This window comes from Heptranchias perlo, unplaced genomic scaffold (assembly GCF_035084215.1).
Source record: "Heptranchias perlo isolate sHepPer1 unplaced genomic scaffold, sHepPer1.hap1 HAP1_SCAFFOLD_322, whole genome shotgun sequence".
Classification (NCBI taxonomy): domain Eukaryota; kingdom Metazoa; phylum Chordata; class Chondrichthyes; order Hexanchiformes; family Hexanchidae; genus Heptranchias; species Heptranchias perlo.
In genome coordinates this window covers 95,412-123,257 of record NW_027139334.1, presented here as the reverse complement: position 1 = coordinate 123,257, position 27,846 = coordinate 95,412, and the positions used below count along the sequence as shown (strand labels likewise).

The window sequence follows — 27,846 nt, the reverse complement described above, 5'->3', positions numbered from 1 at the left end:
GAGTAGGCCACAGGGCCCCTCGAGCCTGCTCCGCAATTCAATAAGATCATGGCTAATCTTCAACCTCAACTCCACTTTCCTGCCCAATCCCCAGATCTGTTGATTTCCCTAGAACCCAAAAATCTGTCCATCTCAGCCCTGAATATACTCAACGACTCAGCATCCACAGTCCTCTGGGGTAGGGAATTCCATAGATTCACAACCCTCTGAGTGAAGGAATTCCTCCTCATCTCAGTTTTAAATGGCCGACCCCTTATCCTGAGACTATGCCCCCGAGTTCTAGACTCTCCAGCCAGGGGAAACAGCCTCTGAGCATCTACCCTCTCAAGCCCCCTCAGAATCTTATATGTTTCAATGAGATCACCTCTCATTCTTCTAAACTCCAGAGAGTATAGGCCCATTCTACTCAATCTCTCCTCAAAGGACAACCTTCTCATCCCAGGAATCAATCCAGTGAATCTTCGTTGCACCGCCTCTAAGGCAAGTATATCCTTCCTGAGATAAGGAGACCAAAACTGTGCGCAGTACTCCCGGTGAAGTCTCACCAAAGCCCTGTATAATTGTAGTAAGACTTCCTTACTCTTGTACTCCAACCTCTTGCAATAAAGGCCAACATTCCATTTGCCTTCCTAATTGCCTGCTGTACCTGTGTGCTAACTTTTGTGTTTCTTGAATGAGGACACCCAGATCTCTCTGAACACCAACATTTAATAGTTTCTCACCATTTCAACAATATTCTGTTTTTCTGTTCTTCCCACAAAAGTGAATAACCTCACATTTCCCCACATTATACTCCATCTGCCACCTTCTTGCCCACTCACTTAACCTGTCCATATCCCTTTGCAGATTTTCTGTGTCCTCCTCACAGCTCACTTTCCCACGATGAACCTTTTAACTTTTTCTGTATATTTTTCTATTCCTCCCAGAGAGCTCCTTCCCTTTCCTCTCTGGGGGATTTGTGAAGGTTATTGTTCCTCTTTATATCAGTTTTAAATCATTTGTTAAACCGTTTAGGGTCTGGTCTGAGCTGATTAGTTTTCGGTTTGTGTTTACTGAGTCCAGCTTGCTGTATTCTGGCTCCAGATTGTAAAATTGCAATCTTGTTTTTCTGAGCTGCTACTGCAGGCCTGAAAGGGTTAATCTTCAAACAAAGTGAGTCACGAAACTGAAACTAACTTTGTCACTCCTTGCACCGAGTGTTTATTAGAATTTCACTTCCTGCTCTGGTTCCTCTCTCTCTCTCTCTCTCTCTGTTCTGTGTGAAAACTCTTTCAGGTGCTGCAGGAATGGAGCCCGGAGCTTTCGAGGATGAATTAACCTGTGCTGTGTGTCTCCAGGTGTACCAGGACCCGGTGATATTACCCTGTCTGCACAGTTTCTGTTTGAAATGTATTGAGGGAGTTTGGGCCCAGACAGCAGGCCCAGGAGGGTTTGAGTGCCCTCAGTGTCGCCGGAAATTCAACCCCAGGCCCAGTCTGGAGAGAAACTTCACGCTGTGTAATATCGTGGAGAAATACAATCGCTCACAGCCTCCTGCTGATTCAGGCCGTGTCATGTGTGATTGCTGTGAAGAAAATCCAACCCCGGCTGTGAAGACGTGTCTGAAATGTGAAGCTTCCTTTTGCTCCCTTCATTTAAAACCACATTTACGGAAAGAGGCCTTCAAGGATCACACCCTAATCGAGCCTACGGCTGACCTTACAGAGAGACAGTGCCTTGACCATAAGAAGGTCCTTGAATACTACTGTAAAGATGATGCAGAGAGTGTGTGTGCTTCCTGTACAATAATAGGGAAACATAAATCCCACACACTGCTGAGCCTCGATCAGGCACAAGCTGCAATTAAGGTGAGCGACACAATTCCTGATATTAAATACAGTGAGGGAGAGTTTTCCTGTTGATGACGAACATTAATTCGAACTGATTGCAGACAGTGCTGATTTAGCCCAGAGTTTTCTTTCTGCCCCGGGTCTGGGTTTACGGCTGTTAATTTTTTGTCAGTCAGATGCTCCCTCCCCTTTCTCTTACAGTCTGTCTGAGAGAACAGGGTGGGCACTGGGAGGGGTGTGAGAGTGAGCCAGGGTGAGGGCATTGTGGAGCTCAGTAATTCACTGTGTGGGTGATGAACTCGATTCTTTCCCCTCAGTCTGGTTCAGCAAAAACTGAAATCGAATACGTCTTTAAATTCAACACAATTTTATTTACCGCGGGGCTTGGTCTCTAGCATCGATTTTGACTCCGGACAGAGCCGTGTCGATCCTAACAGAACAAGACAAGTTACATACAGGAGTTCACACTTTTATACATTTATCAGAGGAGGTGGGCACCTGTACAGCCAGGGTCCACACCAATCATCAGCGGGGCATCGGTAGGCCATGTAAGGTTACATAATTACCGGCCAATTACAGGTAGTACAGGGGCCTGAACATGCAACATTGACAGACACAGATGAATGTATTCTTATCTCCCAGTTTGGAATGCCTTCGTGGTCCTTCTCCACTCTTATCTACTAGCTTGGAATGTTTCCAGCCTTGATCAGCTTATTGCTTTTATTGATTAACCGGCTGTACCAAGACACTCACACCAGAGACTCCCGAGTCCTGTCAGGTCTCTTCCATGATGAGCATCAACAGACCTCTATATCTAACAAACTCAGCATATAACTATCAGCCTTGATGGGGCCCCTTGTCCTGACCCACAGTATGCTGGCTTCGAAGTAACTCCTGTTTCTACTTTGCCACATAAGCAATCCTAGCTTCTAGTATTACTGACTATGTAAGCATTTTCATTAAAGGGGCACTGCGTATGGATTCTCATGGGCACCTGTGAGAACTGGCACTCCATGACATAGGGCTGTAGAGCAGAGCATGTTGGAGCCCTGTGTAACGCTGGGGTATTCTGCCATCTGACCAGCAGGGAGAGGACCATCACCGGTGGGGGGAGTGAGGGACACCCACGGGGGGTGACTCAGGGGCTGGGGGGGGAAACTGTTTCTCACAACAAGAGGGAATTGGTGTTTGAGAAATGCTGGTGTGACTGAGTCTGTCTCCCTTTCCCCTCGGCTGATTCCTGGAAATGGAGGAGCTGAGTCCGTGTGAAAATGCAGCACACGGTGTGTCAGTGTGAAAAGAAGCCGGTGTGTGTGTGGTCACTCAGTTTATACAGGGCAGGGAGCGCCTCTTTACTGAGAGCCACAGAAGGGAATATTTCTGCTCAAGGCCCAGACACTGAGAATCCCCCAAACCACTTTCTATCCACACCCAGTGGGGTCACTCCTGGAACGGAATCATTTCCCCTTTAAATCCCAGTTTGAATCCCTTTTGAAAACTTTCCAATTGCCTTTACAGGAAGAATTGGAGAGAGAAATCGAGAGGCTTCGGGGAGTCCAGCAGAATTGTTCCACCAAACAGCGAGACTTGGAGAGATCAGAAGCTGAAATAAAGGTAGGGAAAAGTGGGACTGGATTTACTCTGGAATCTGCAGCCAATTCAGGACAAACTCTGGGAAATTCCTCCCCAGCTCCCTTTTAAAGGGTGGGAGTGACTCCAAACCCCCCACATGTTCAGGGAGTCTGTTCCAGAGATCGAGGACTCTGGTGTCCAACCTAACTCTGTGCCTATGGATTTTATACACAGACCCTCTGGTCCTACCATCCCGATCCATCTCAATACCTCACCCAACCAGTGAGTCCAATAATCCCTCGATCATTTTAAAAACCTCAATCATGTCCCTCTCGGCCTTTCTCTAAATCGCCCTCCCTCTTGGAGCCGATCCTCAGAATTAAATCCATCAGACTACGTGTCATTCTGGCCACCGTCCTCTCCAGAGTCTCGATCTCCTTCACCAGGTGTGGGCACCAAAACTGGACCCATCACTCCAGGTGTGGATGGACCAGGTGGCAGTGCCATACACAGTCTAAATACAGTGCTCTTTCTTTTAAACTCAAGGCTCAAGGCAACACTCGTTAAACTCTGTTTTCTCTCCCAGTAGACACCCCCCACTGCTCGTCTATCTTTAACGGGTGATCGAGTAGTGATCGAAACAAACTGTCCCGTCCCTGGAAAGTGCCGTGTGCTCAGGGTAAGAGCTGTGTGGAAGGGCCGTTTGTAATGAGAGTTGGTTTGGGTTTCAGACACGAATCAATGAGCTGAAAGGAAAGCTATCGAAGAGCTACTCTGACTGGAGGAGACAGCTGGAAGAAGATGAAGAATACGCACTGAAACTGATCGATGAGGAGGGGCTCCGAGCTCTCTCACAGATTAGAAGCTGTTCTGAAGCATTAAACAAGAGGATGGAACAGATGACATTAATAGATGGAGAATACCATGGTCTGCTACAGAGGGACCCTCTCTCCTTTATTCAGGTACATCTTCAATATAAACAGGGCCATGTCTGGGGAATGGGGCGTTTCTGTGAGGCTGGTGAGAGGGCTGAATTGTTTGAAGATTGTTGGTGGGGCCCAGCAATGGTGCTGCCCCCTCAGCCCTGCCCCAGGAGTGTTGGTGCTGCCCCCTCAGCCCTGCCCCAGGAGTGTTGGTGCTGCCCCCTCAGCCCTGCCCCAGGAGTGTTGGCGCTGCCCCCTCAGCCCTGCCCCAGGAGTGTTGGTGTTGCCCCCTCAGCCCTGCCCCAGGAGTGTTGGTGCTGCCCCCTCAGCCCTGCCCCAGGAGTGTTGGTGCTGCCCCCTCAGCCCTGCCCCTGGGGTGTTGGTGCTGCCCCCTCAGCCCTGCCCCAGGAGTGTTGGTGCTGCCCCCTCAGCCCTGCCCCAGGAGTGTTGGTGCTGCCCCCTCAGCCCTGCCCCAGGAGTGTTGGTGCTGCCCCCTCAGCCCTGCCCCAGGAGTGTTGGTGTTGCCCCCTCAGCCCTGCCCCAGGAGTGTTGGTGCTGCCCCCTCAGCCCTGCCCCAGGAGTGTTGGTGCTGCCCCCTCAGCCCTGCCCCAGGAGTGTTGGTGCTGCCCCCTCAGCCCTGCCCCAGGAGTGTTGGTGCTGCCCCCTCAGCCCTGCCCCAGGAGTGTTGGTGCTGCCCCCTCAGCCCTGCCCCAGGAGTGTTGGTGCTGCCCCAGGATGGAGTGCAGTAAAATGTTGGATTATTCCCCATTCCTGTGACTGGCCCCACCTACTGTTATACATTGAACTCTTTACTCTCAATCCCAAATTCACGGTTTGGTTTCATTGGGTGTTGATTTGTTTGTTGTATAAACAATCGAATAGTGATCATGGGGGAGTTCAATTATCCGAATATAGACTGGGGAAAAAACAGAGTAAAGGGCAAAGAGGGGGAGGAATTCCTCAAATGTGTTCAGGAGAACTTTCTTCAATATGTTTCCAGCCCAACGAGGAAGGAAGCAGTGCTGGATCTAGTTCTGGGGAATGAAGTGGGGCAAGTGGAGCATGTTTCAGTGGGGGAGCATTTGGGAAACAGTGATCACAATATAATTAGGTTTAGAAAGTAATGGAAGAGGACAAGAAACAATCAAATGTGAAAATACTCAACTGGAGGAGGGTTAATTTCTGTGAGTTGAAAAGGGATCTGGCCCAGGTGGGTTGGAAACAAAGATTGGAAGGTAAAACAGTAAATGAGCAATGGGAGGCCTTCAAAGAGGAGATAGTTCGGGTACAGACTAGAGACATTCCTGTGAGGGGGAAAGGAAGGGCATCCAGAGCTAGAGCTCCCTGGATGATTAAAGAAATAGAGATTAAAATGAAACAGAAAAAGGAGGCTTATGATAAATGTCAGGTTCATAATAGTAAACAATTTTACAACACCAAGTTATAGTCCAGCAATTTTATTTTAAATTCACAAGCTTTCGGAGGCTTCCTCCTTTGTCAGGTGAACGATGTGAAAATGGATCACATCGTTCACCTGACGAAGGAGGAAGCCTCCGAAAGCTTGTGAATTTAAAATAAAATTGCTGGACTATAACTTGGTGTTGTAAAATTGTTTACAATTGTCAACCCCAGTCCATCACCGGCATCTCCACATCAGGTTCATAATAGACAGTAATCACAGTAGAGAATCAAACAGAATACAGAGAGTGCAGAGGAGAACTGAAAAAAAGGAAATGAAAGGGGCAAAGATAATGTATGAGAAAAGATTAGCGGGTAACATAAAGTCTTTTAGAAACTTACAAAGTGTAAAAGGGTAGTTAAAGGAAAGGTGGGGCCAATGAAGGACCATAAAACTCCACAGGAAAAGTGATCCAACCGCGGCTATCTAGAGAAGTTAAGGATGGTATTAGATTAGAAGAAGAGGCTTACAATGTTACCAAAAAGAGCAGTCAGCCTGAGGATTTGGAGGGTTTTAGAAATCAGCAAGGGATGACCACGAAATTGATAAAGAGAGACAAAATTGAATGAGAGTAAACTAGCAAGAAATATAAAAACAGATTGTAAGAGTTTCTACAGGAATGTAACAAGGAAGAGATTAGTTAAAGTAAACGTGGGTCACTTAGAAGCAGAGACAGGAGAAATTATAATGGGGATTAAGGAAATGGCAGAGATGTTAAACAAATATTTTGTATCTGTCCTCACCGTTGAAAAGACAAAAACATACCGGAAATAGTGGGGAACCAAGGGGCAAATGAGAGTGAGGAACATAAAGTAATGACGATTAGTAAAGAAAAAGTACTGGAGAAATTAATGGGACTAAAAGCTGACAAATCCCCTGGACCTGATGGTCTACATCGTGGGGTTTTAAAAGAGGTGGCTGCAGAGATAGTGGATGCATTGGTTTTGATCTTCCAGAATTCCCTCGATTCTAGAACAGTACCTGTTGATTGGAAGGTAGCAAATGTAAACCCGTATTCAAGATAGAAGAGAGAGAGAAAACAGGGACCTATAGGCCAGTTAGCCTGACATCAGTGGGAGAGAAAATCCTAGAATCTATTATTAAGGACGTAGTAACAGGCACTTAGAAAATCGTAATATGATCAGGCAGAGTCAGCACGGTTTTATGAAAGGGAAATTGTGTTTGACAAATCTATTCGAGCTTTTTATGGGTGTAACTAGCAGGGTAGATAAGGGGGAACTGGTGGATGTAGTATATTTGGATTTTCAAAAGGCATTTGGTAAGGTGCCACAGAAGATTAGGGCTCATGTGATTGGGGGTAATATATTAGCATGGATTGAAGATTGGTTAACGGACAGAAAACAGAGAGTAGGAATAAACGGGTCATTTTCGGGTTGACAGGTTGTAACTAGTGGGGTGCTGCAAGGATCAGTGCTTGGGCCTCAGCTGTTTACAATCTATATCAATGATTAGATTAGTGGACCGAGTGTAATGTATCCAAGTTTGCTGACAATATAAAGATAGGTGGGAAAGTAAGCTGTGAGGAGGATGCAAAGAGGCTGCAAATGGATATAGACAGGTTAAGTGAATGGGCGAGACGGTGGCAGGTGGAGTATAATGTGGGGAAATGTGAAATTATCCACTTTGGCAGGAAGAATAGAAAAGCAGAATATTTTTTAAAAGGTGAGAGACTAAAAATGTTGGTAGTCAGAGGGATTTGGGTGTCCTTGTACAAGAATCACAGAAAGTTAACATGCAGGTACAGCAAGCAATTAGGAAGGCAAATGGTATGTTAGCTTTTATTGCAAGGGGGTTGGAGTATAAGAGTATAAGAGTAAGGACGTCTTGCTGCAATTATACAGGGCTCTGGTGAGACCATACCTGGAGCATTATGTACAGTTTTGGTCTCCTTACCAAAGGAAGGATATACTTGCCTTGGAGGGGGTGCAACGAAGGTTCATTAGATTGATTCCTGGGGTGAGAGGGATGTCTTATGAGGAGAGATTGAGTGGAATGAGTTTATATTCTCTGGAGTCTAGAACATAAGAACATACGAAATAGGAGCAGGAGTAGGCCAATCAGCCCCTCGAGCCTGCTCCGCCATTCAATCAGATCATGGCTGATCTGATCCTAACCTCAAATCTAAATTCATGTCCAATTTCCTGCCCGCTCCCCGTAACCCCTAATTCCCTTTACTTCTTGGAAACTGTCTATTTCTGTTTTAAATTTATTTAATGATGTAGCTTCCACAGCTTCCTGGGGCAGCAAATTCCACAGACCTACTACCCTCTGAGTGAAGAAGTTTCTCCTCATCTCAGTTTTGAAAGAGCAGCCCCTTATTCTAAGATTATGCCCCCTCGTTCTAGTTTCACCCATCCTTGGGAACATCCTCACCGCATCCACCCAATCAAGCCCCTTCACAATCTTATATGTTTCAATAAGATCGCCTCTCATTCTTCTGAACTCCAATGAGTGGAGTCCCAATCTACTCAACCTCTCCTCATATGTCCGCCCCCTCATCAAAAGAATGAGAGGTGATCTCATTGAAACATATAAGATTCTGAGAGGGCTCGACAGGGTAGGTGCTGAGAGGTTGTTTCCTCTGGCTGGAAGTCTAGAACTAGGGGGCATAGTCTCAAGATAATTAGCCCATTTAGGACCAAGATGAGGTGAAATGTCTTCACTTAGAGGATTGTGAATCTTTGGAATTCTCTACCCCTGAGTGCTGTGGATGCTCAGTCATTGAGTATATTCAAGACTGAGATTGACAGATTTTTGGAAACTAATGGAATGAAGGGATTATGGGGATTGTGCGGGAAGTTAAGTTGAGGTTGAAGATCAGCCATGATCTGATTGAATGGTGGAGCAGGCTCAAGGGGCCGAATGGATTAAAATAGATAAAGAGGAAGTACGAAAAGGGTTGACAGCGCTCAAAGTAGAAAAGTCACCCGGTCCGGGTGGGATGCATCCTAGTTTGCTGAGGGAAGTAAGGGTGGAAATAGTGGAGAGTCTGTCCACAATATTTCAATCCTCCTTGGATATGGGAATGTTGCCAGAGGACTGGAGGATTGCAAATGTTACACCTCTGTTCAAAAAAGGGGAGAGGGATAAACCCGGCAACTACAGGCCAGTCAGCCTAACGTCGATGGTGGGGAAATTTCGAGAGACAATAATCTGAGACAAAATTAATTGTCACTTGGAAGAAAATGGGATAATAAACGACAGACAACACAGATTTATTAAAGGCAAATCGTGTCGGACTAACTTGATTGAATTCTTCGATGAAAACTTGTCAGCAAAATTGAAGCCCATGGGATTAAAGGGACAGTGGCAGCATGGACACGAAATATGCTCAGAGACAGAAAGCAGAGAGTAGTGGTGAACGGTTGTTTTTCAGACTGGAGGGAAGTTTATAGTGGTGTTCCCCCAGGGGTCAGTATTCGGACCATTGCTCTTTTTAATATATATTAATGACCTCGACTTGGGTATACAGGGCATAATTTCAAAGTTTGCAGATGTCACAAAACTCGGAAATGTAGTAAACGATGTGAAGGATAGTAACAGACTTCAGGAGGACAGAGACAGACTGGTGAAATGGGCAGAAACATGGCAGATGCAATTTAATGCAAAGAAGTGTGAAGTGATGTATTTTGGTGGGAAGAATGAAGAGAGGCAAAATAAACTAAATGGTACAATTTTAAAGAGGGTGCAGGAACAGAGAGACCTGGGGGTGTACGTACACAAATCTTTGAAGGTGACAGGACAAGGTGAGAAGGCTGTTTAAAAAGTACCCAGGATCCTTGGCTTTATAAACAGTGGCATAGATTACAAAAGCAAGGAAGTTATTCTAAACCTTTATAAATGACTGGTTCGGCCCCAGCTGGAGTATTGTGTCCAATTCTGGGCACTGAACTTTAGGAAGCATGTGAAGGCCTTAGAGAGAGTGCAGAGGAGATTTACTGGAATGGGACCAGGGATGAGGGACTTCAGTTATGTGGAGAGACTGGAGAAGCTGGGGTTGTTTTCCTTGGAGCAGAAAAGGTTAACGGGAGATTTAATTGAGGTGTTCAAAATCATGAAGGGTTTTGATAGAGTAAATCTGGAGAAACTGTTTCCAGTGGCAGAAGGTTGGCCTTTATTTCTAGGGGGATGGAGTATAAAAGCAGGGGAATCATGCTACAACTGTACAGGGTGCTGGTGAGACCACACCTGGAGTACTGCGTACAGTTCTGGTGCCCTTATTTAAGGAAGGACATACTTGCATTGGAGGCAGTTCAGAGAAGGTTCACTCGGTTGATTCCGGGTATGGAAGGGTTGTCTTATGAGGAAAGATTGAACAGGTTGGGTCTATACTCATTGGAGTTTAGAAGAATGAGAGGAGATCTTATTGGAACACACAAGATTCTGAGGGGACTCGATAGGGTAGATGCTGAGGGGATGTTACCCCTCGTGGGGGAATCTAAAACGAGGGGGTATGGTCTCAGAATAAGGGGTCACCCGTTTAAGATGGAAATGAGGAGGAATTTCTTCTCCCAGAGGGTCGTGAATCTTTGGAATTCTTTACCCCAAAAAGCTGTGGAGGCTGAGTCACTGAATACATTCAAGGCTGAGTTGGACAAATTTTGATCAGCAAGGGAGTCAAAGGATATGGGGAAAGGGCGGGAAAGTGGAGTTGAGGTAAAAATCAGATCAGCCATGATCTCATTAAATGGCAGAGCAGGTTCAAGGGGCCGAATGGCCGACTCCTGCTCCTATCTCTTATGGGCTTATAAAGTTCTGTAAACATTGGACACAGATTTAAGATGATCAGCAAAAGAATCAGGTGAGAAGAGGAGAATTCTTTTTACACAGCGAGTTGTTCTGATCTGGAATGCGCTGCCTGAAAGGGCGGTGGAAGCAGATTCAATAATAACTTTCAAAACAGAATTGGATAAATACTTGGAGGGGTAAAATTTACAGGGCGATGGGGAAAGAGCGGGGGAATCAGGCTAATTTGATAGCTCTACCCAAGAGCCGGCACAGACACGATGGGCTGAATGGCCTCCTTCTGTCCTGAATCATACTATGATTTTATGATTTAAAAATAATTGAGAGATCTGATGAGGGTTGTGCAGTTGATGTTGTGTATATGGACTTTCAGAAGACATATGATAAATCATAGAATCATCGATTCATAGAAAGGTTACAGCACGGAAGGAGGCCATTCAGCCCATCGAGTCCACGCCGGCTCTATGCAAGAGCAATCCAGCTAGTAACACTCCCCCACCCTTTCCCTGCAGCCCTGCAAATTTTTCCTTTCAAGTACTTATCCAGTTCCCTTTTGAAGGCCATGATTGAATCTGCCTCCACCACCCCCTCGGGCAGTGCATTCCAGATCAGAACCACTCGCTGTGTAAAAAAGTTTTTCCTCATGTCACCTTTGGTTCTTTTGCCAAACACCTTAAATCTGTGTCCTCTGGTTCTTGACCCTTCCGCCAATGGGAACAGTTTCTCTCTATCTACTCTGCCTGAACCCTTCATGATTTTGAATATCTCTATCAAATCTCCTCGCAACCGTCTCTTCCAAGGAGAACAACCCCAGCTTCTCCAGTCTATCCACGTAACTAAACTCCTTCATCCCTGGAATCATTCTAGTAAATCTCTTCTGCACCCTCTCTAAGGCCTTCACATCTTTCCTAAAGTGCGGTGCCCAGAACTGGACACAATACTCCAGTTGTGGTCGATCTAGTGTTTCATAAAGGGTCATCATGACTTCCTTACTTTTGTACTCTGTGCCTCTATTTATAAAGCCCAGGATCCCGTATGCTTTTTTAATCACTTTCTCAACCTGCCCTGCCACCTTCAACGATTTGTGCACATAAACCCCCAGATCTCTCTGTTCCTGTACCCCTTTTAGAGTTGTGCCCTTTAGTTTATATTGCCTCTCCTCATTCTTCCTACCGAAATATATCATTTAGTATTTTTCTGCATCCCACACAATAGACTTGTTAGCAAAATTAATGCCCATGGGAATAAAGGGACAGGGGCAGCGTGGATACAAAATTGGCTAAGGGACAGAAAGCAGAGAGTAGTTTTTCAGATTGGAGGGAAGTTTACAGTGGTGTTCCCCAGGGGTCAGTGTTAGGACCACTGCTCTTTTTGATATATATTAATGACCTGGACTTGGGTATATGGAACATAATTTCAATGTTTGCGGCTGACACAAAGCTTGGAAATGTAGTAAACAGTGAGGAGGATAGGAACAGACTTCAGGAGGACATGGACAGACTGGTGAAATGGGCGGACACATGGCAGATGCAATTTAAGTGATGCATTTTGGAAGGAAAAATGAGGAGAGGCAAAATAAACTAAATGGTACAATTTTAAAGGGGGTGCAGGAACAGAGAGACCTGGAGGGTCATCGACAGAAATCTTTGAAGGTGATTAGGACAATTTGATCAAGCTGTTAAAAAAGAATACGGGATCCTGGGCTTTATAAACAGGCTTGGAGTACAAAAGCAAGGAAGTTATTCTAAACCTTTATAAATCACTGGTTAGGTCCCAGCTGGAGTATTGTGTCCAGGTCTGGGCACCACTCTTTAGGAAGGATATGAAGGCCTAAGAGAAGGTGTAGAGGAGATTTACTAGAATGGGACCAGGGATGAGGGACTTCAGTTATGTGGAGAGACTGGAGAAGCTGGGATTGTTCTCCTCAGGGCAGAGAAGGTTAAGGGGAGATTTAATCGAGGTGTTCAAATCATGAAGGGTTTTGATAGAGTAAATAAGGAGAAACTGTTTCCACTGGCAGGGAGGCCAGTAACCAGAGGACACAGATTTAAGGTAATTGGTAGAAGAACCAGAGGGGAGATGAGGAGAATTTTTTTATGCAGTGAGTTGTTCTGATCTGGAATGCGCTGCCTGAAAGGGCGGTGGAAGCAGATTCAATAATAACTTTCAAAAGGGAATTGAAGGGGAAAAATTTGCAGGACTATGGGGAAAGAACAGGGGGAGTGGACTAATTGGATAGCTCTTTCAAAGAGCCAGCACAGGCACGATGGGCCGAATGGCCTCCTCCTGTGCAGTATGATTCTTTGATTCTATTGACTGATTTGATCTCCTCTCTTTATTCACAGAACTCGAAGCAGCTCCTTTCCAGGTAAGTTCCTCTCAGTCATACAGTACCTGCTGCTGATAGGGAACCTTCACCTGTATCTGGGAGAAGAGTGAAAGTAGAATCACCGCTTGGAAACCTCCCCAGATCAGGGGCTTCCAAATGGGGCGAATATTGAGTGATGTTTAACTGTGGTTTGAGGGGTTCTTGGCTCAGGCAGCCTGTGGGAAATGGGAGTGAGATGGGCTGTTCCATCGGTGTGTCGAGCTTCTCAGGAACCTGTTGGACAGGAATTGAGAGTGAGAGAAACCTGCAGTGACCTGTATCTAACCGAGGCTTCCTAAAGGCTCCATGTGTGTCAGTGACAGCTTTATTCCATTGGGTCAGTAAGTGCTGTGTGATTGGCTTGTTCTATCAACCAGCCCATGGAGAAATGAGGAGAGGGGCAGGTCCCAGTGTCAGAGTGACAGTAAAATGTCTTGTGATTGGCTCATTCTATCCACTAACAGAGAAATGAGTGTGTGCTGAAATTTCCCAGTAATGTCAGTGTGACTGGACACTCTGTGAGGGAATCCCACCGATCCCAGGTCCCTGGGAGGCTGTTCCTTCTCCTCTCCTCACTTCACATGATCGTAGTGAGTGTGTTCCTGCAGAGAGGGGGGAGCACAGACTGGAGACCCTCGGGATAATAATAATTATTAATAATGGAAAGATAAGGGCTCCAGTACAGAGAAACTGGACTGAACACAGACGGCTTTGAAAATCACAAACTGAGCTGAAGTGACAGCAAACCAGGATCCCACTGCACGTGTGGAGATCAGTGTGAATGCAGGGAGACTGCAAATCCCGGGATTCTGCCATTCTCAGGATGGGTTGCTGCGGGGTGTCAGTACGAGCATTAGAAGGGGTGCAGGTTGTCGCACTGATCACTCGTTCCCCTTTGGGTTTCTGATCTGAAATGTCCCCACTGATAAAAACATTCTCTCCTCTTTCATTACAGAGTGACTGAGACTCAGAGAGTCACAGACCCAGATGTTCCAGCGCTCACCCTGAACCTGTCCAAAATATCTCAACTTATCCAGAAGAGGCTGAATGGATCGGAAAAGTACCACTCAGACATATTGGGAATGATAAGTGAGAACGTGCAGCTTTTCTCCAATTCTGGGCACCACACTTTAGGAGAGATGTCAAGGTTAAGAATTTCAGGAGGTGAGGAGGCACTTAGATTAAAGCCCTCAGGTTAGAGATGATTGCCGTTAGCTGGGCTTGTCTGAGACATGAAGAAACTGTTATTAAATCATTAAAATAAGATTTCCAAGGCGATTACGATCAATATACTGATTGGACTGAAAGAGGAGGAAGGCGGTGTGTACTGAGGACATCTGAATGGAGAAGCGGGGAAGTTATGTTAAACTTGTATCAAACCTTGGTTAGACCACACTTGGAGCACTGTGCACAGTTCTGGTCTCCATATACCTTGGTTAGACCACACTTGGAGCACTGTGCACAGTTCTGGTCTCCATATACCTTGGTTAGACCACACTTGGAGCACTGTGCACAGTTCTGGTCTCCATATACCTTGGTTAGACCACACTTGGAGCACTGTGCACAGTTCTGGTCTCCGTATACCTTGGTTAGACCTCACTTGGAGTACGATGCACAGTTCTGGTCTCAATATTATAAAAAGAATCTAGAGGCACTGGATAACGTGCAAAAAAGATTCACAACGATGATGACAGAACTGAGAGGTTATAAATATCAGGAAAGGTTGAACAGACTGGGGCTCTTTTCTCTCAAAAAGAGAAGGCTGAGGGGTGACCTGATAGAGGTCTTTAAGATTATGAAGGGGTTTGATGGGGTAGACGTAAGGAAGATGTTTACACTTGTGGGGAGACCAAAACTAGGGTCATAAATATAAGATAGTCACTAATAAATCCAATCGGGAACTCAGGAGAATCTTCTTTACTGAGAGAGTGGTGAGAATGTGGAACTCGCTCCCACATGGAGTAGTTGAGGCGAACACACAGATACATTTAAGGGGAAGCAAGATAAAGACATGAGGGGGAAAGGAATAGAATGATACACTGAAAGGGTTAAATCAAGTCGGAGGGAAGAGGCTCATGTGGAGCATTAACACCAGCATGGACCAGATGGGCCGAATGGCCTGTTTCTCTGCTGTTCATTCTATGTAATTCTATTGATGTCGAGGCCTTGGAGAGGGTGCAGAGGAGATGTACTAGAATGGTACAGGGATGAGGGACCTCAGTTATGTGGAGAGATTAGAGAAACTGGGATTGTTCTCTTTACATCGAGTCACATCAAGTCTACAGCACAGAAACAGGCCATTCGGCCCAACTGGTCCATGCCGGCATTTATGCTCCACACGGGCCTCCCCTCTCCCTACTTCATCTCACCCTATCAGGATACCCTTCTATTCCTTTCTCCATCATGTGCGTATCGAGCTTTCCCTTCAATACATCTGTGCTATTTGCCTGAACTGCTCCTTGTGGTGGTGAGTTCCACATTCTCACCACTCTCTGGGTTAAGAAGTTTCTCCTGAATTCCCTATTGGATTTATTAGTGACTATTTCCCATTGATGACCTCGAGTTTTGGACTCCCCCACAAGTGGAAACATTTTCTCTCGAAGGCTCGAAGGGCCGAATGGCCTACTCCTGCTCCTATTTTCTATGTTTCTCTACTTCTACCCTATCAAACCCTTTCATTATCTTAAAAACCTCGATCAGGTCACCCCTCAGCCTTCTCTTTTCTAGAGTAAAGAGTCCCAGCCTGTTCAGCCTTTCCTGATAAGTTTATCCTCTCAGTTCTGATATCATCCTTGTGAATCTTTTTTTGCACCCTCTCCAATGCCTCTATACACTATTTATAATATGGAGACCGGAACTGTTCACAATACTCCAAGTGTGGTCTAACCAAGATTCTATACAAGTTCAACATAACTTCTTCACTTTTCAATTCTATCCCTCCAGAAATGAACCCCAGTGATGATTTGCCTTTTTATGGCCTTATTAACCTGTGTCACTACTTTTAGTGATTTGTGTGTCTGTACCCCCAGATCCCTTTGCTCCTCTACCCCATTTAGACTCTTATTGAACAAGCAGTTTGTGGCCTCTTTATTCTTCCTACCAAAATGCACCACCTCACACTTATCTATATTACAATTCATTTGCCAATTACAGCCGACTCTGTAAGTTTATTAATGTCTCCTTGTATTTTGACACATTCTTCCTTTGTATTAACCACACCCCCCAATGTGCTGTCGTCTGCAAATTTTGAAATTGTACTTCCAATTCCCGAATACAAATCATGAATGTAAATTGTGAACAACAGTGGTCCCAGCACCGATCCCTGGGGAACACCACTTCCCACCTTTTGCCAGTCTGAGTAACTACCCTTAATCCCGACTCTCTGTTTTCTGTTTTGTAGCCAACTTGCTCTCCATTACCTGCTCATTTATCCTGAGTGCAGAGAAGGTTAAGGGCAGATTTAATAGAGGAGTTCAAAATTTTGAGTGATTTTTATAGAGTAGAGAGGGAGAAACTGTTTCCAGTGGCAGGAGGGTCTGTAACCAGAGGACACAGATTTAAGGTAATCAGCAAAAGAACCAGAGGGGAGATTTGGAGAATTTTTTTTACAGTGAGTTGTTCTGATCTGGAATGCGCTGCCTGAAAGGGCGGTGGAAGCAGATTCAATAATAACTTTCAAAAGGGAATTGGATAAATACTTGAAAAGGAAAAATTTGCAGGGCTATGGGGAAAGAGCGGGGAAGTGGGACTAATTGGATAGCTCTTTCAAAGAGCCGGCACAGGCACGATGGGCCGAATGGCCTCCTTCTGTGCTGTAAGATTCTAGGATTCTATAGGGGACTGCCAGTATAGAATCATAGAAAGGTTACAGCACGGAAGGAGGCCATTCGGCCCATCGAGTTCACGCCTGCTCTTTGCAAAAGCAATCCTGCTAGTCCCGTTCCCCCGCCCTTTCCCTGTATCACTGCAGATTTTTTCCTTTCAAGTAGTTATCCAGTTCCCTTTTGAAGGCCATGATTGAATCTGCCTCCACCACCACCTCGGGCCGTGCATTCCAGATCCTAACCACTCGCTGTGTAAAAAAGTTTTTCCTCATGTCACCATTGGTTCTTTTGCCAATCACCTTAAATCTATGTCCTCTCATTCTTGACCCTTCTGCCAATGGGAACAGTTTCCCTCTATCTACTCTGTCTGGACCCTTCATGATTTTGAACACCTCTATCAAATCTCCTCGCAACCATCTCTGTTCCAAGGAGAACAACCCCAGCTTCTCCAGTCTATCCACGTAACTAAAGTCCCTCATCCCTGGAATCATTCTAGTAAATCTTTTCTGCACCCTCTGTAAGGCCTTCACATCTTTTTTAAGTGCGGTTCCCAGAACTGGACACAATACTCCAGTTGTGGCCGAACCAGTGTTTTATAAAGGTTCATCATGACTTCCTTGCCTTTGTACACTATGCCTCTATGTATAAAGCCCAGGATCTCTCTGTTCCTGTACCCCTTTTAGAGTTGTGCCCTCTAGTTTATATTGCCTCTCCTCATTCTTCCTACTAAAATGTATCACTTTGCATTTTTCTGCGTTAAATTTCATGCCACGTGTCCGCCCATGCCACCTGCCTGTCTATACCTCTTGAAGTCTATCACTATCCTCCTCACTGTTTACTACCCTTCCAAGTTTTGTGTCAACTGCAAATTTTGAAATTGTCCCCTCGACACCCAAGTCATGAATATATATCAAGGAAAGTATCTCCAAGCACTGGCACCTAATAGACCACATCATGGTCCGAGCGAGGGACCGCAAAGATGTCCGCATCACCTGGAGCCGCCGACTGCTGGACTGACCACCGACTAATCCACTCGACCATCTCCATCAACCGAGCCCCAAACCGGCAGCGGCAGAAAAAACTCTGCCGCAGGAGACTTAATGTCGCTGGACTCAAAGACCCTGAGGAGAAAGACCAACTCAGCCGTCGCCTTACAACCAATCTGGTGACGACCAATGATCCAGAGTCCCAGAGTGCCCACAGCGTCTGGTCCGCCCTAAAAGCCACCATAGTCAGCACCTGCGAGGAGACGCTCGGTCTCTCGACCAGGAAACACCAAGACTGGTTCGACGAGAACTATCAGGAGATCCAGGATCTCCTAGACCGCAAAGGCAAGGCGTTCCTGAATTGGCAGCTCCACCAAAACTCGAGTGAGAGGAAACAAGCCTCCAGGCAACTGAAGGCCGAGGTGCAACAAAGAACCCGTGACCTAAAGAACAGATGGTGGGTGGAAAGAGCGCAGGAAACTCAGCAACTCGCCGACAACCACAACGTGCGCGGCTTCTTCAGCGCAATTAAAGCCATCCACGGTCCGAGTACCCAGGGACCTACCCCACTGAGAGCCAAACATGGAGAGGCGCTCATCAAAGACAGAGAGGCAGTCAACGCCCGCTGGAGAGAGCACTTCGAGGACCTCCTCAACCAAGACCCAGTCCTCGACACAAGTACCCTCGACACTATCCCGCAACACGCGACCCGCCACCATCTCAGCACAACCCCAGCCCGCCACCATCTCAGCACAACCCCAGCCCGTCACCATCTCAGCACCACCCCAGCCCGCCACCATCTCAGCACAACCCCAGCCCGCCACCATCTCAGCACAACCCCAGCCCGCCACCATCTCAGCACAACCCCAGCCCGCCACCATCTCAGCACAACCCCAGCCCGCCACCATCTCAGCACAACCCCAGCCCACCACCATCTCAGCACAACCCCAGCCCGCCACCATCTCAGCACAACCCCAGCCCGCCACCATCTCAGCACAACCCCAGCCCGCCACCATCTCAGCACAACCCCAGCCCGCCACCATCTCAGCACAACCCCAGCCCGCCACCATCTCAGCACAACCCCAGCCCGCCACCATCTCAGCACAACCCCAGCCCGCCACCATCTCAGCACAACCCCAGCCCGCCACCATCTCAGCACAACCCCAGCCCGCCACCATCTCAGCACAACCCCAGCCCGCCACCATCTCAGCACAACCCCAGCCCGCCACCATCTCAGCACAACCCCAGCCCGCCACCATCTCAGCACAACCCCAGCCCGTCACCATCTCAGCTCAACCCCAGCCCGCCGTGAGGTCAAAAAAGCCATTCGACAACTGAAAAACAACAAGGCCCCCGGTGCTGATGGAATCCCCGCTGAAGTACGAAAACATGGTGGAGAGGCACTCTTGACACGAATACACGACCTTATCACCCTTGTCTGGAAGGAAGAGAGCATGCTGGGAGATCTCAGAGACGCCGTAATTGTGACCATCTTCAAGAAAGGAGATAGGTCCGACTGCGGAAATTACAGAGGGATTTCCCTAATGTCCACCACGGGAAAGGTCATCGCGAGAATCCTCCTCAACCGCCTCCTTCCAGTGGCCGAAGAGCTCCTCCCTGAGTCTCAATGCGGCTTCCGCCCATCAAGAGGCACAATGGACATGATCTTTAGCGCGCGACAAATCCAGGAAAAGTGCAGGGAGCAGCATCAACCTCTGTACATGGCCTTCTTCGATCTCGCAAAGGCCTTCGACTCTGTCAACCGTGAGGAATTGTGGAGCATCCTCCTCAAATTCGGCTACCCCCAGAAATTCGTCACCATTCTCCACCTGCTCCACGATGACATGCGAGCCGTGATCCTCACCAACGGATCCACCACAGACCCAATACGAGTGCAAACTGGGGATCAACCAGGGCTGCGTCATCACACCAACGCTCTTCTCCATCTTCCTCGTTGCAACACTCCACCCCATCACCATGAAGCTCCCCGCCGGAGTGGAGCTAACCTACAGGACAAGTGGGAAACTGTTCAACCTTTGACGCCTCCAGGCCAGAACCAAGACCACCCCAACTTCGGTCATCGAGCTGCAGTACGCAGACGATGCCAGCGTGTGCACACACTCAGAGGCCGAGCTACAAACCATCGTCGACACATTCACCGAGGTGTATGAGAGAATGGGCCTCAGGCTAAACATCCCGAAAACAAAGGTCCTCTCCCAGCCCGCTCCTGCCACACAACACTGCCCCCCGACCATCAAGATCCACGGTGAGCCTCTGGACAGTGTGGATCATTTCCCATACCTCGGGAGCCTCCTCTCGGTGCGAGCAGACATCGACGATGAAATTCAACATCGACTCCAAAGCGCCAGTGACACCTGAGGAACAGAGTGTTCGAAGACCGAGACCTCAAATCCAGCACCAATGGTCTACAGAGCAGCCGTGGTCCCCGCCCTCCTGTACACATCAGAAACATGGACAATGTACAGCAGACACCTCAAATCACTGGAGAGATATCACCAACGTTGCCTCCGCAAAATCCTGCAAATCCACTGGCGGGATAGACGTACCAACGTGAGCATTCTCTCCCAGGCTAATATCCCCAGTATCGAGGCACTGGTCACGCTCAACCAGCTGCGATGGGCGGGGCCACATTGTCTGCATGCCCGACACAAGATTCCCTAAACAAGTGCTCTACTCCGAGCTCCGCAATGGCAGGCGATCACTAGGAGGGCAGAGGAAACGCGAGACGGACACTCTCAAAGCCTCCCTAAAAAAATGCAACATCCCCACCGACACGTGGGAATCGCTTGCCCTAAATCGCCCAAACTGGAGAAGAAGCATCCACGAAGGCGCCAATTACCTCGAGCGTCACCGAGTGGAGCACGCGGAGGCCAAGCGTAAGCAGCAAAAAGAGCGCACAGAATCCAGAGCGTCTCACCCACCCACCTTATCAAACACTACCTGCCCCACCTGTGGCAGAGTCTGCGGCTCCAGGATTGGACTATTCAGCCACCGCAGAACCCACCCTCCCGGAGTGGAAGCAAGTCATCCTCGACCCTGAGGGACTGCCAAAGAAGAAGATTTATCAAGAAAAGTAGTGGTCCCAGCACCAACCCCTGGGGAACACCACTGCACACCTCCCTCCAGTCCGAAAAACAACCGTTCACCACTACTCTCTGTTTCCTGTCACTTAGCCAATTCTGTATCCATGTTTCCACTGCCCCCTTTATTCCATGGGCCGCAATCTTGATGATAAACCTACCATGCGACACTTTATCAAATGCCTTTTGGAAGTCCATGTACATCACATCAACTGCATTACCCTCATCTACCCTCTCTGTTACCTCATCAAAAAGCTCTATCAGGTCAGTTAAACACGATTTGCCTTTGACAAATCCGTGCTGGGTTTCCCTATTCAATCCACACTTGACCAAGTGACTGTTAATTCTGTCCCGGATTATCGGTTCTAAAAGTTTCCCCACCACTGAGGTTAAACTGACTGGCCTATAGTTGCTGGGTTTATCCTTACACCCTCTTTTGAACAAGGGTGTAACATTTGTGATTCTCCAGTCCTCTGGCACCGCCCCCCGTATCTACGGATGTTTGGAAAGTTATGGCCAGTTAGCAGGTCGGGTTAGTTGTGTTCAGACAGCTGGGAATATCCCCGAACTTTAATCTCAGGTCCCTGTGTGTGTGGATCAGGAGCCTGAGATTAATCCTCAGTCGTCAGTGACACCTGCTTTAAACATTCCTCACTGCAATGGGCCAAAGCTTCACCCGCCATGGGTCAGGTAGGGGCGGGGTTACACACTGTCAATCAGAGTGTCTCTTAAAGGGACACTGTCCCTCACAGGGCTGTCAGTATCTGTGCTCCGGGGAGGGGGCAGAATCAGCTCAACAGGGGGAGCCCCTGTCCCAGGGATTGTCATCGAGCAGTCGACAGGGATCGGGGGGAGAGCGGGAATATTCCAAGGTGTGTTTATATCACAGGGGATCACAATGTTCATAATTTCTATTTAACCCTTTATGTTTCTATTTAACCCTTTCTGTTCCTAGTTAACCCTTTCTTTCTCGGTGACGTTTCTTCAGTCAGGGTTCAGTGCGAGGGATTCGAGGGTCGAGTTCCTGCACCTGTTCCCTCCTCGCAGCTGGGAATTGGTCCAAGTCTCAGACCCAGGGCGAGAGGGAGTGTTGGTGAATTCAGAGTGAACAGGGAGCAACAGTTTAATGTACAGAAGGGACATCAGATTCATCTCAATTGACAACAGAATCCTCACTACTGTGTGGAAATTAATGGAGACTTTAATCAGAGCTGTGAGCAGGATGGAACAGTAACAGGAGGGGGAGAGCCCAGGGCACACTCCTGTATTCAGGATGGGACAGTAACAGGAGGGAGAGAGCCCAGGGCTCACTACTGTATTCAGGATGGGACAGTAACAGGAGGGAGAGAGCCCAGGGCACACTCCTGTATTCAGGATGGGACAGTAACAGGAGGGAGAGAGCTCAGGGCACACTCCTGTATTCAGGATGGAACAGTAACAGGAGGGAGAGAGCCCAGGGCACACTCCTGTATTCAGGATGGAACAGTAACAGGAGGGAGAGAGCCCAGGGCACACTCCTGTATTCAGGATGGGACAGTAACAGGAGGGAGAGAGTCCAGGGCACACTCCTGTATTCAGGATGGGACAGTAACAGGAGGGAGAGAGCCCAGGGCTCACTACTGTATTCAGGATGGGACAGTAACAGGAGGGAGAGAGCCCAGGGCACACTCCTGTATTCAGGATGGGACAGTAACAGGAGGGAGAGAGCTCAGGGCACACTCCTGTATTCAGGATGGAACAGTAACAGGAGGGAGAGAGCCCAGGGCACACTCCTGTATTCAGGATGGAACAGTAACAGGAGGGAGAGGGCCCAGGACACACTCCTGTATTCAGGATGGGACAGTAACAGGAGGGAGGGAGCCCAGGGCACACTCCTGTATTCAGGATGGAACAGTAACAGGAGGGAGAGAGCCCAGGGCACACTCCTGTATTCAGGATGGGACAGTAACAGGAGGGAGAGAGCCCAGGGCACACTCCTGTATTCAGGATGGAACAGTAACAGGAGGGAGAGGGCCCAGGGCACACTCCTGTATTCAGGATGGGACAGTCACAGGAGGGAGAGAGCCCAGGGCACACTCCTGCATTCAGGATGGGACAGTAACAGGAGGGAGAGGGCCCAGGGCACACTCCTGTATTCAGGATGGAACAGTAACAGGAGGGAGAGAGCCCAGGACACACTCCTGTATTCACGATGGGACAGCAACAGGAGGGAGAGAGACCAGGGCACACTCCTGTATTCAGGATGGAACAGTGACAGGAGGGAGAGAGCCCAGGGCACACTCCTGTATTCAGGATGGGTCAGTAACAGGAGGGAGAGAGTCCAGGGCACACTCCTGTATTCAGGATGGGATAGTAACAGGAGGGAGAGAGCCCAGGGCACACTCCTGTATTCAGGATGGGACAGTAACAGGAGGGAGAGAGCCCAGGGCACACTCCTGTATTCAGGATGGAACGGTAACAGGAGGGAGAGAGCCCAGGGCACACTCCTGTATTCAGGATGTAACAGTAACAGGAGGGAGAGAGCCCAGGGCACACTCCTGTATTCAGGATGGGACAGTAACTGGAGGGAGAGAGCCCAGGGCACACTCCTGTATTCAGGATGGGACAGTAAAAGGAGGGAGAGAGCCCAGGGCACACTCCTGTATTCAGGATGGAACAGTAACAGGAGGGAGAGAGCTCAGGGCACACTCCTGTATTCAGGATGGAACAGTAACAGGAGGGAGTGAGCCCAGGGCACACTCCTGTATTCAGGATGGAACAGTAACAGGAGGGAGAGAGCCCAGGGCACACTCCTGTATTCAGGATGGAACACTAACAGGAGGGAGAGAGCCCAGGTCACACTCCTGTATTCAAGATGGAACAGTAACAGGAGGGAGAGAGCCCAGGGCACACTCCTGTATTCAGGATGGGACAGTAACAGGAGGGAGAGGGCCCAGGGCACACTCCTGTATTCAGGATGGAACAGTAACAGGAGGGGGAGAGCCCAGGACGCACTCCTGTATTCAGGATGGAACAGTAACAGGAGGGAGAGAGCTCAGGGCACACTCCTGTATTCAGGATGGGACAGTAACAGGAGGGAGAGAGCTCAGGGCACACTCCTGTATTCAGGATTGGACAGTAACAGGAGGGAGAGAGCTCAGGGCACACTCCTGTATTCAGGATGGGACAGTAACAGGAGGGAGAGAGCCCAGGGCACACTCCTGTATTCAGGATGGGACAGTAACAGGAGGGAGAAAGCCCAGGACACACTCCTGTGAGCTGTGTGTTCCCAGTACAGCCAGTGCTGAGATTGTGGGGCTGTAACTGTGAGTCTGTGGGATGTGTTGTGTGCCGGTGAATCCCCTCCATTGTGTCTGGGAGAACGTGTGCACAGTGCCAGGGGCTTGTGTGATTAAACTGACTGCTAATGTGTGTCTCCACTGCAGTGTTTGCACTGAGTGTACAGCACTGGGACCCACACACTGCTATTTAACAGGGATTCTGATCAAAGGCCATTTATTTAACAGGGGATGAACACAGTCTAAGAGGTAATATGGGGCTGACAGTGTCTGGGAAATACTGACACTCCCACCCTGCAGCTGTCAATCATTGATGGGAGTGGAATAACCCTGTCTGACCAATCTCTTCTCTCCCCTCTAGGGCAAAGGTCAGCGATGAGCCTGGATCCAAAGACAGCAAACTGGAACTTGGTTCTGTCCAATGATCTGAGATCAGTAACAGGGACTGGACATGAACAACCCTACCCACCTCACCCAGAGAGGTTCGCAGTCTGGCCCCAAGTCCTCTGCTCCCAGAGTTTCTCCTCAGAATCCCATTCCTGGGATGTGGAGACTGATGGGGAAGACTGGAGAATAGGGATTGTGTGTCGGAGCGCAGAGAGAGAGGAGGGAGAGTCTGGTCTCGGGGAAAACAGTAAATCCTGGTGTTTACGTTATGGTTTGTTTGGTGTTTCTCTCAGTGCCGGTCACAATTCCCGGTTCACTGACCTCCCACCGATCCCGTCTAAGAGCCGGATCCGAGTTCAGTTGGACTACGAGGCCGGGACTGTGTCATTTCACCGGGTCACTGACTCACTGACACATTTACACACATTTCAAACCACATTCACTGAACCCGTGTTTCCGGCATTTTGTTGTTGGGAAGAAACATCCCTAAAACTGTTAAATTAATCCTGATAGCGGAGACTCGGTGACATCACTTCCTGTTCGGGACTGATGTCACTTCCAGGTCTGCCCTTCTGATGATGTCACTTCCAGGACTGCTCTTCTGATGATGTCAGTTCCAGGTCTGCTCCATATGATGATGTCACTTCCAGGTCTGCCCCTCTGATGATGTCACTTCCGGGAGCGTGTCTCTGATGATGTCACTTCCAGGAGTGCCCCTCTGATGATGTCACTCCCCGCTCTGTCCCTCTGATGATGTCGCTCCTGGCTCCGCCCCCTCTGATGATGTCACTTCCGGGAGCACCTCTCTGCTGACGGTATTTCCGGGTCCGCACCTCTAATTATGTCACTTCCAGCACTGCCCCTCTTTGTCAGGATCCGGGGTCTTTGTGATTTTCTTTGTTCGGGTCTGTCACTAAAGCTAAAAATAGCTGCTTTTGGTGAGTTTGCTTGTAATTCGTAGCGTTCCAATTAATTGTCTCCTTCAGTTGTAGAATTTTACCACTTTAGTTGCAGAATTGTCGTGGTATTAATCACAGTAGTGAATCAGAATAGTGGCAGGCACGACTGTATTAATCTCAGTAGTGAATGGTAGTGACAGGGCATGACTGTATTAATCTCAGGAGTGAATGGTAGTGACAGGGCATGACTGTATTAATCTCAGTCGTGAATGGTAGTGACAGGGCATGACTGTATTAATCTCAGGAGTGAATGGTAGTGACAGGGCATGACTGTATTAATCTCAGTAGTGAATGGTAGTGACAGGGCACGACTGTATTAATCACAGTAGTGAATGGTAGTGACAGGGCATGACTGTATTAATCACAGTAGTGAATGGTAGTGACAGGGCACGACTGTATGAATCACAGTTGTGAATGGTAGTGACAGGGCACGATCGTATGAATCTCAGTAGTGAATGGTAGTGACAGGGCACGACTGTATTAATCTCAGTAGTGAATGGTAGTGACAGGGCACGGTCCCTTTAAAGTGCTGCTGTGAAAATCTGAGGCTGGGGTTTGAAATTGTTCTTTGACGGTCGCTCCAAACAGCGATGGTGAATCGACAGCCCGAGTTACACTGACTTCAGTGGGAAAGAAAATGGTGCGGGTGTAAAATGGGCTGTCCATTCACTATCGCCCGTGTTGCACTAACACCAGAGACTAATTTCACCCCCGGGGTCTCCTGGGCATCGCTGAGAGCTTCTGGGACTGCCCAGGGGGGGTAACACATCTGTCTGCAACTAAGCAAATGTATTGATTCATTGGACCAGACTGGGAACTTTTAATCTGTGTTTTATGGGGTGGTGATTTTTAGTTTATTGGACAGTAAGGTTCCTCCAGGGCTCACAACCAACATGAAATGGGAGTATTATGGGATGTTACTGAGGTGACTGAGTGTGTGAGACACAAACAGGAAAATTGCCCCACCAATTGGAGTCTACAATCAGCGTCCCAGGTGGTCATGGGTGATAATGGGACATTTTGTGATAACCAAAAACCAAAGGGTCAGGAAAACGATGTGTGAGTGACCGGTGAGAAACAAAGATCACCTGGGAACAACCCCCAAAGGGCATCAATCAGGAATCAATACACAATCCAGTGAAAGTCAGGAAAGGGGAGTTAACAATCGTTAATTGATAGCTTTCTCTTGGAGACGGTTGTGTCCTTGCTTATACTGAACAGTGAGAAGAATATTTTATAACCTGGGCTCTACCCGAGAGATCGGGACCACGCAGGGGGAGATAAGCAAATACCTCCAGACACCCCCCGGTCTGTTGATCAGATAGCCTGAAAGCACAGGAATGGCTTGTATTTGATGTCACGTTCGGTGTGATTTTGGGAAACAGCTGTGTGTGTAAATGTGATATTTTGCACGTGAGGCAACCAGTCTGTGGAACGCATGATGGAGATGCCCTGAAGGACGGGTCTCAGACATGCTCAGTCATGTTGACAACACCACGACATGAAATGGTTAATGTGCTCAGGAGAGTGAGGACAGATACTGGATCACTACTGATTTACACTTGGTAATCAAGGCACTGACACATGCTCCATAGAGAAACCGACCAGTTAATGAAACAATCAGGACAGTGTTAAACACACTGGTACCTATCAGAGGGATTGAAATTAAAGTAAAGACGGACATAGAATTTGGATTTCCAAAATTCAGGTTTGGATTCCTTCGAGTTAACGATGAAATTGGGACAACTGAGGGCCGGGGAGAAATAATACTGAGCCAGAATTATCCACAAGATGGATAATGGTAAAAAGGAGAGCTGGAGGATCTTTGAAGTCCAAGATTTCTTGATGATATGGTAGTATTTGGGGGGAGCCTAGTTTCTGTAGTTTTCTGTACAATGTATTATGATTTTCTTTGTCTGTATCATGATGTGTGATATTAACCAAATGAAACTTAGATTAGAAGAGCAAATGGCTGGAGATCGGTCTGTGATGCTCACAGGATGAGGACCTTAGATAAGGCCCCAGGATCCCACAAAGGAGGGTGGGGGGAGATTGTAGAAGATTAAGACTGAGAAGTAATGAGGGAAACCACTTTCTTAGATTACTTCTGTAGTTTAAAACCCCTAATATTGATAGACTGACAGTGCATTCAAAACAACGTAATGCTGACATTGAAAAGGGGACCTCTACCCCTGGGGATCATGAATGGAGGGAGGTCGTCTATAATGTGGGACAGCATCCTTGGGTGAAAATCATGTCTCTGCTTTTTGTTATTATACAGCTTGTTATGATTGTAACACTTTTCTTTCTCATTTGTCGTATTTGAAAGAACTTTTTTGTAAATGTGACGCTGATTAAACTTCTTGTAACAATGTTTAAACTTATCTGTGGTG

The 27,846-nt window shown here is 47.8% G+C and overlaps 1 protein-coding gene across 2 annotated transcripts; it reads left to right on the top strand.

Moving 5' to 3' along the window:
- The first annotated feature begins 1,214 nt into the window (after nt 1-1,214).
- LOC137311301 (E3 ubiquitin/ISG15 ligase TRIM25-like) lies at nt 1,215-27,833 on the top strand. Of its 2 annotated transcripts, none has more exons than XM_067978588.1 (6): nt 1,215-1,847; nt 3,348-3,443; nt 4,133-4,363; nt 12,896-12,918; nt 13,874-14,007; nt 24,469-27,833. In XM_067978588.1, exons 1-6 carry the CDS (start codon nt 1,287-1,289, stop codon nt 24,996-24,998), a joined length of 1,575 nt encoding a protein of 524 aa, XP_067834689.1. In that variant the 5' UTR covers nt 1,215-1,286; the 3' UTR covers nt 24,999-27,833. The 2 variants fall into 2 exon arrangements, with proteins under 2 accessions (XP_067834689.1, XP_067834688.1); XM_067978587.1 differs by having other exon boundaries at nt 13,874-14,082.
- Nucleotides 27,834-27,846: the final 13 nt, after the last annotated feature.

Excerpts from the sequence above, each read along its gene's own strand:
- LOC137311301 (XM_067978587.1), top strand. The coding sequence starts at position 1,287 with ATGGAGCCCGGAGCTTTCGAGGATGAATTAACCTGTGCTGTGTGTCTC. Across the intron at positions 1,848-3,347 it reads AGGCACAAGCTGCAATTAAG|GAAGAATTGGAGAGAGAAAT; the intron begins GTGAGCGACACA and ends TTGCCTTTACAG. Across the intron at positions 14,083-24,468 it reads AAGGTTAAGAATTTCAGGAG|GGCAAAGGTCAGCGATGAGC; the intron begins GTGAGGAGGCAC and ends TCTCCCCTCTAG.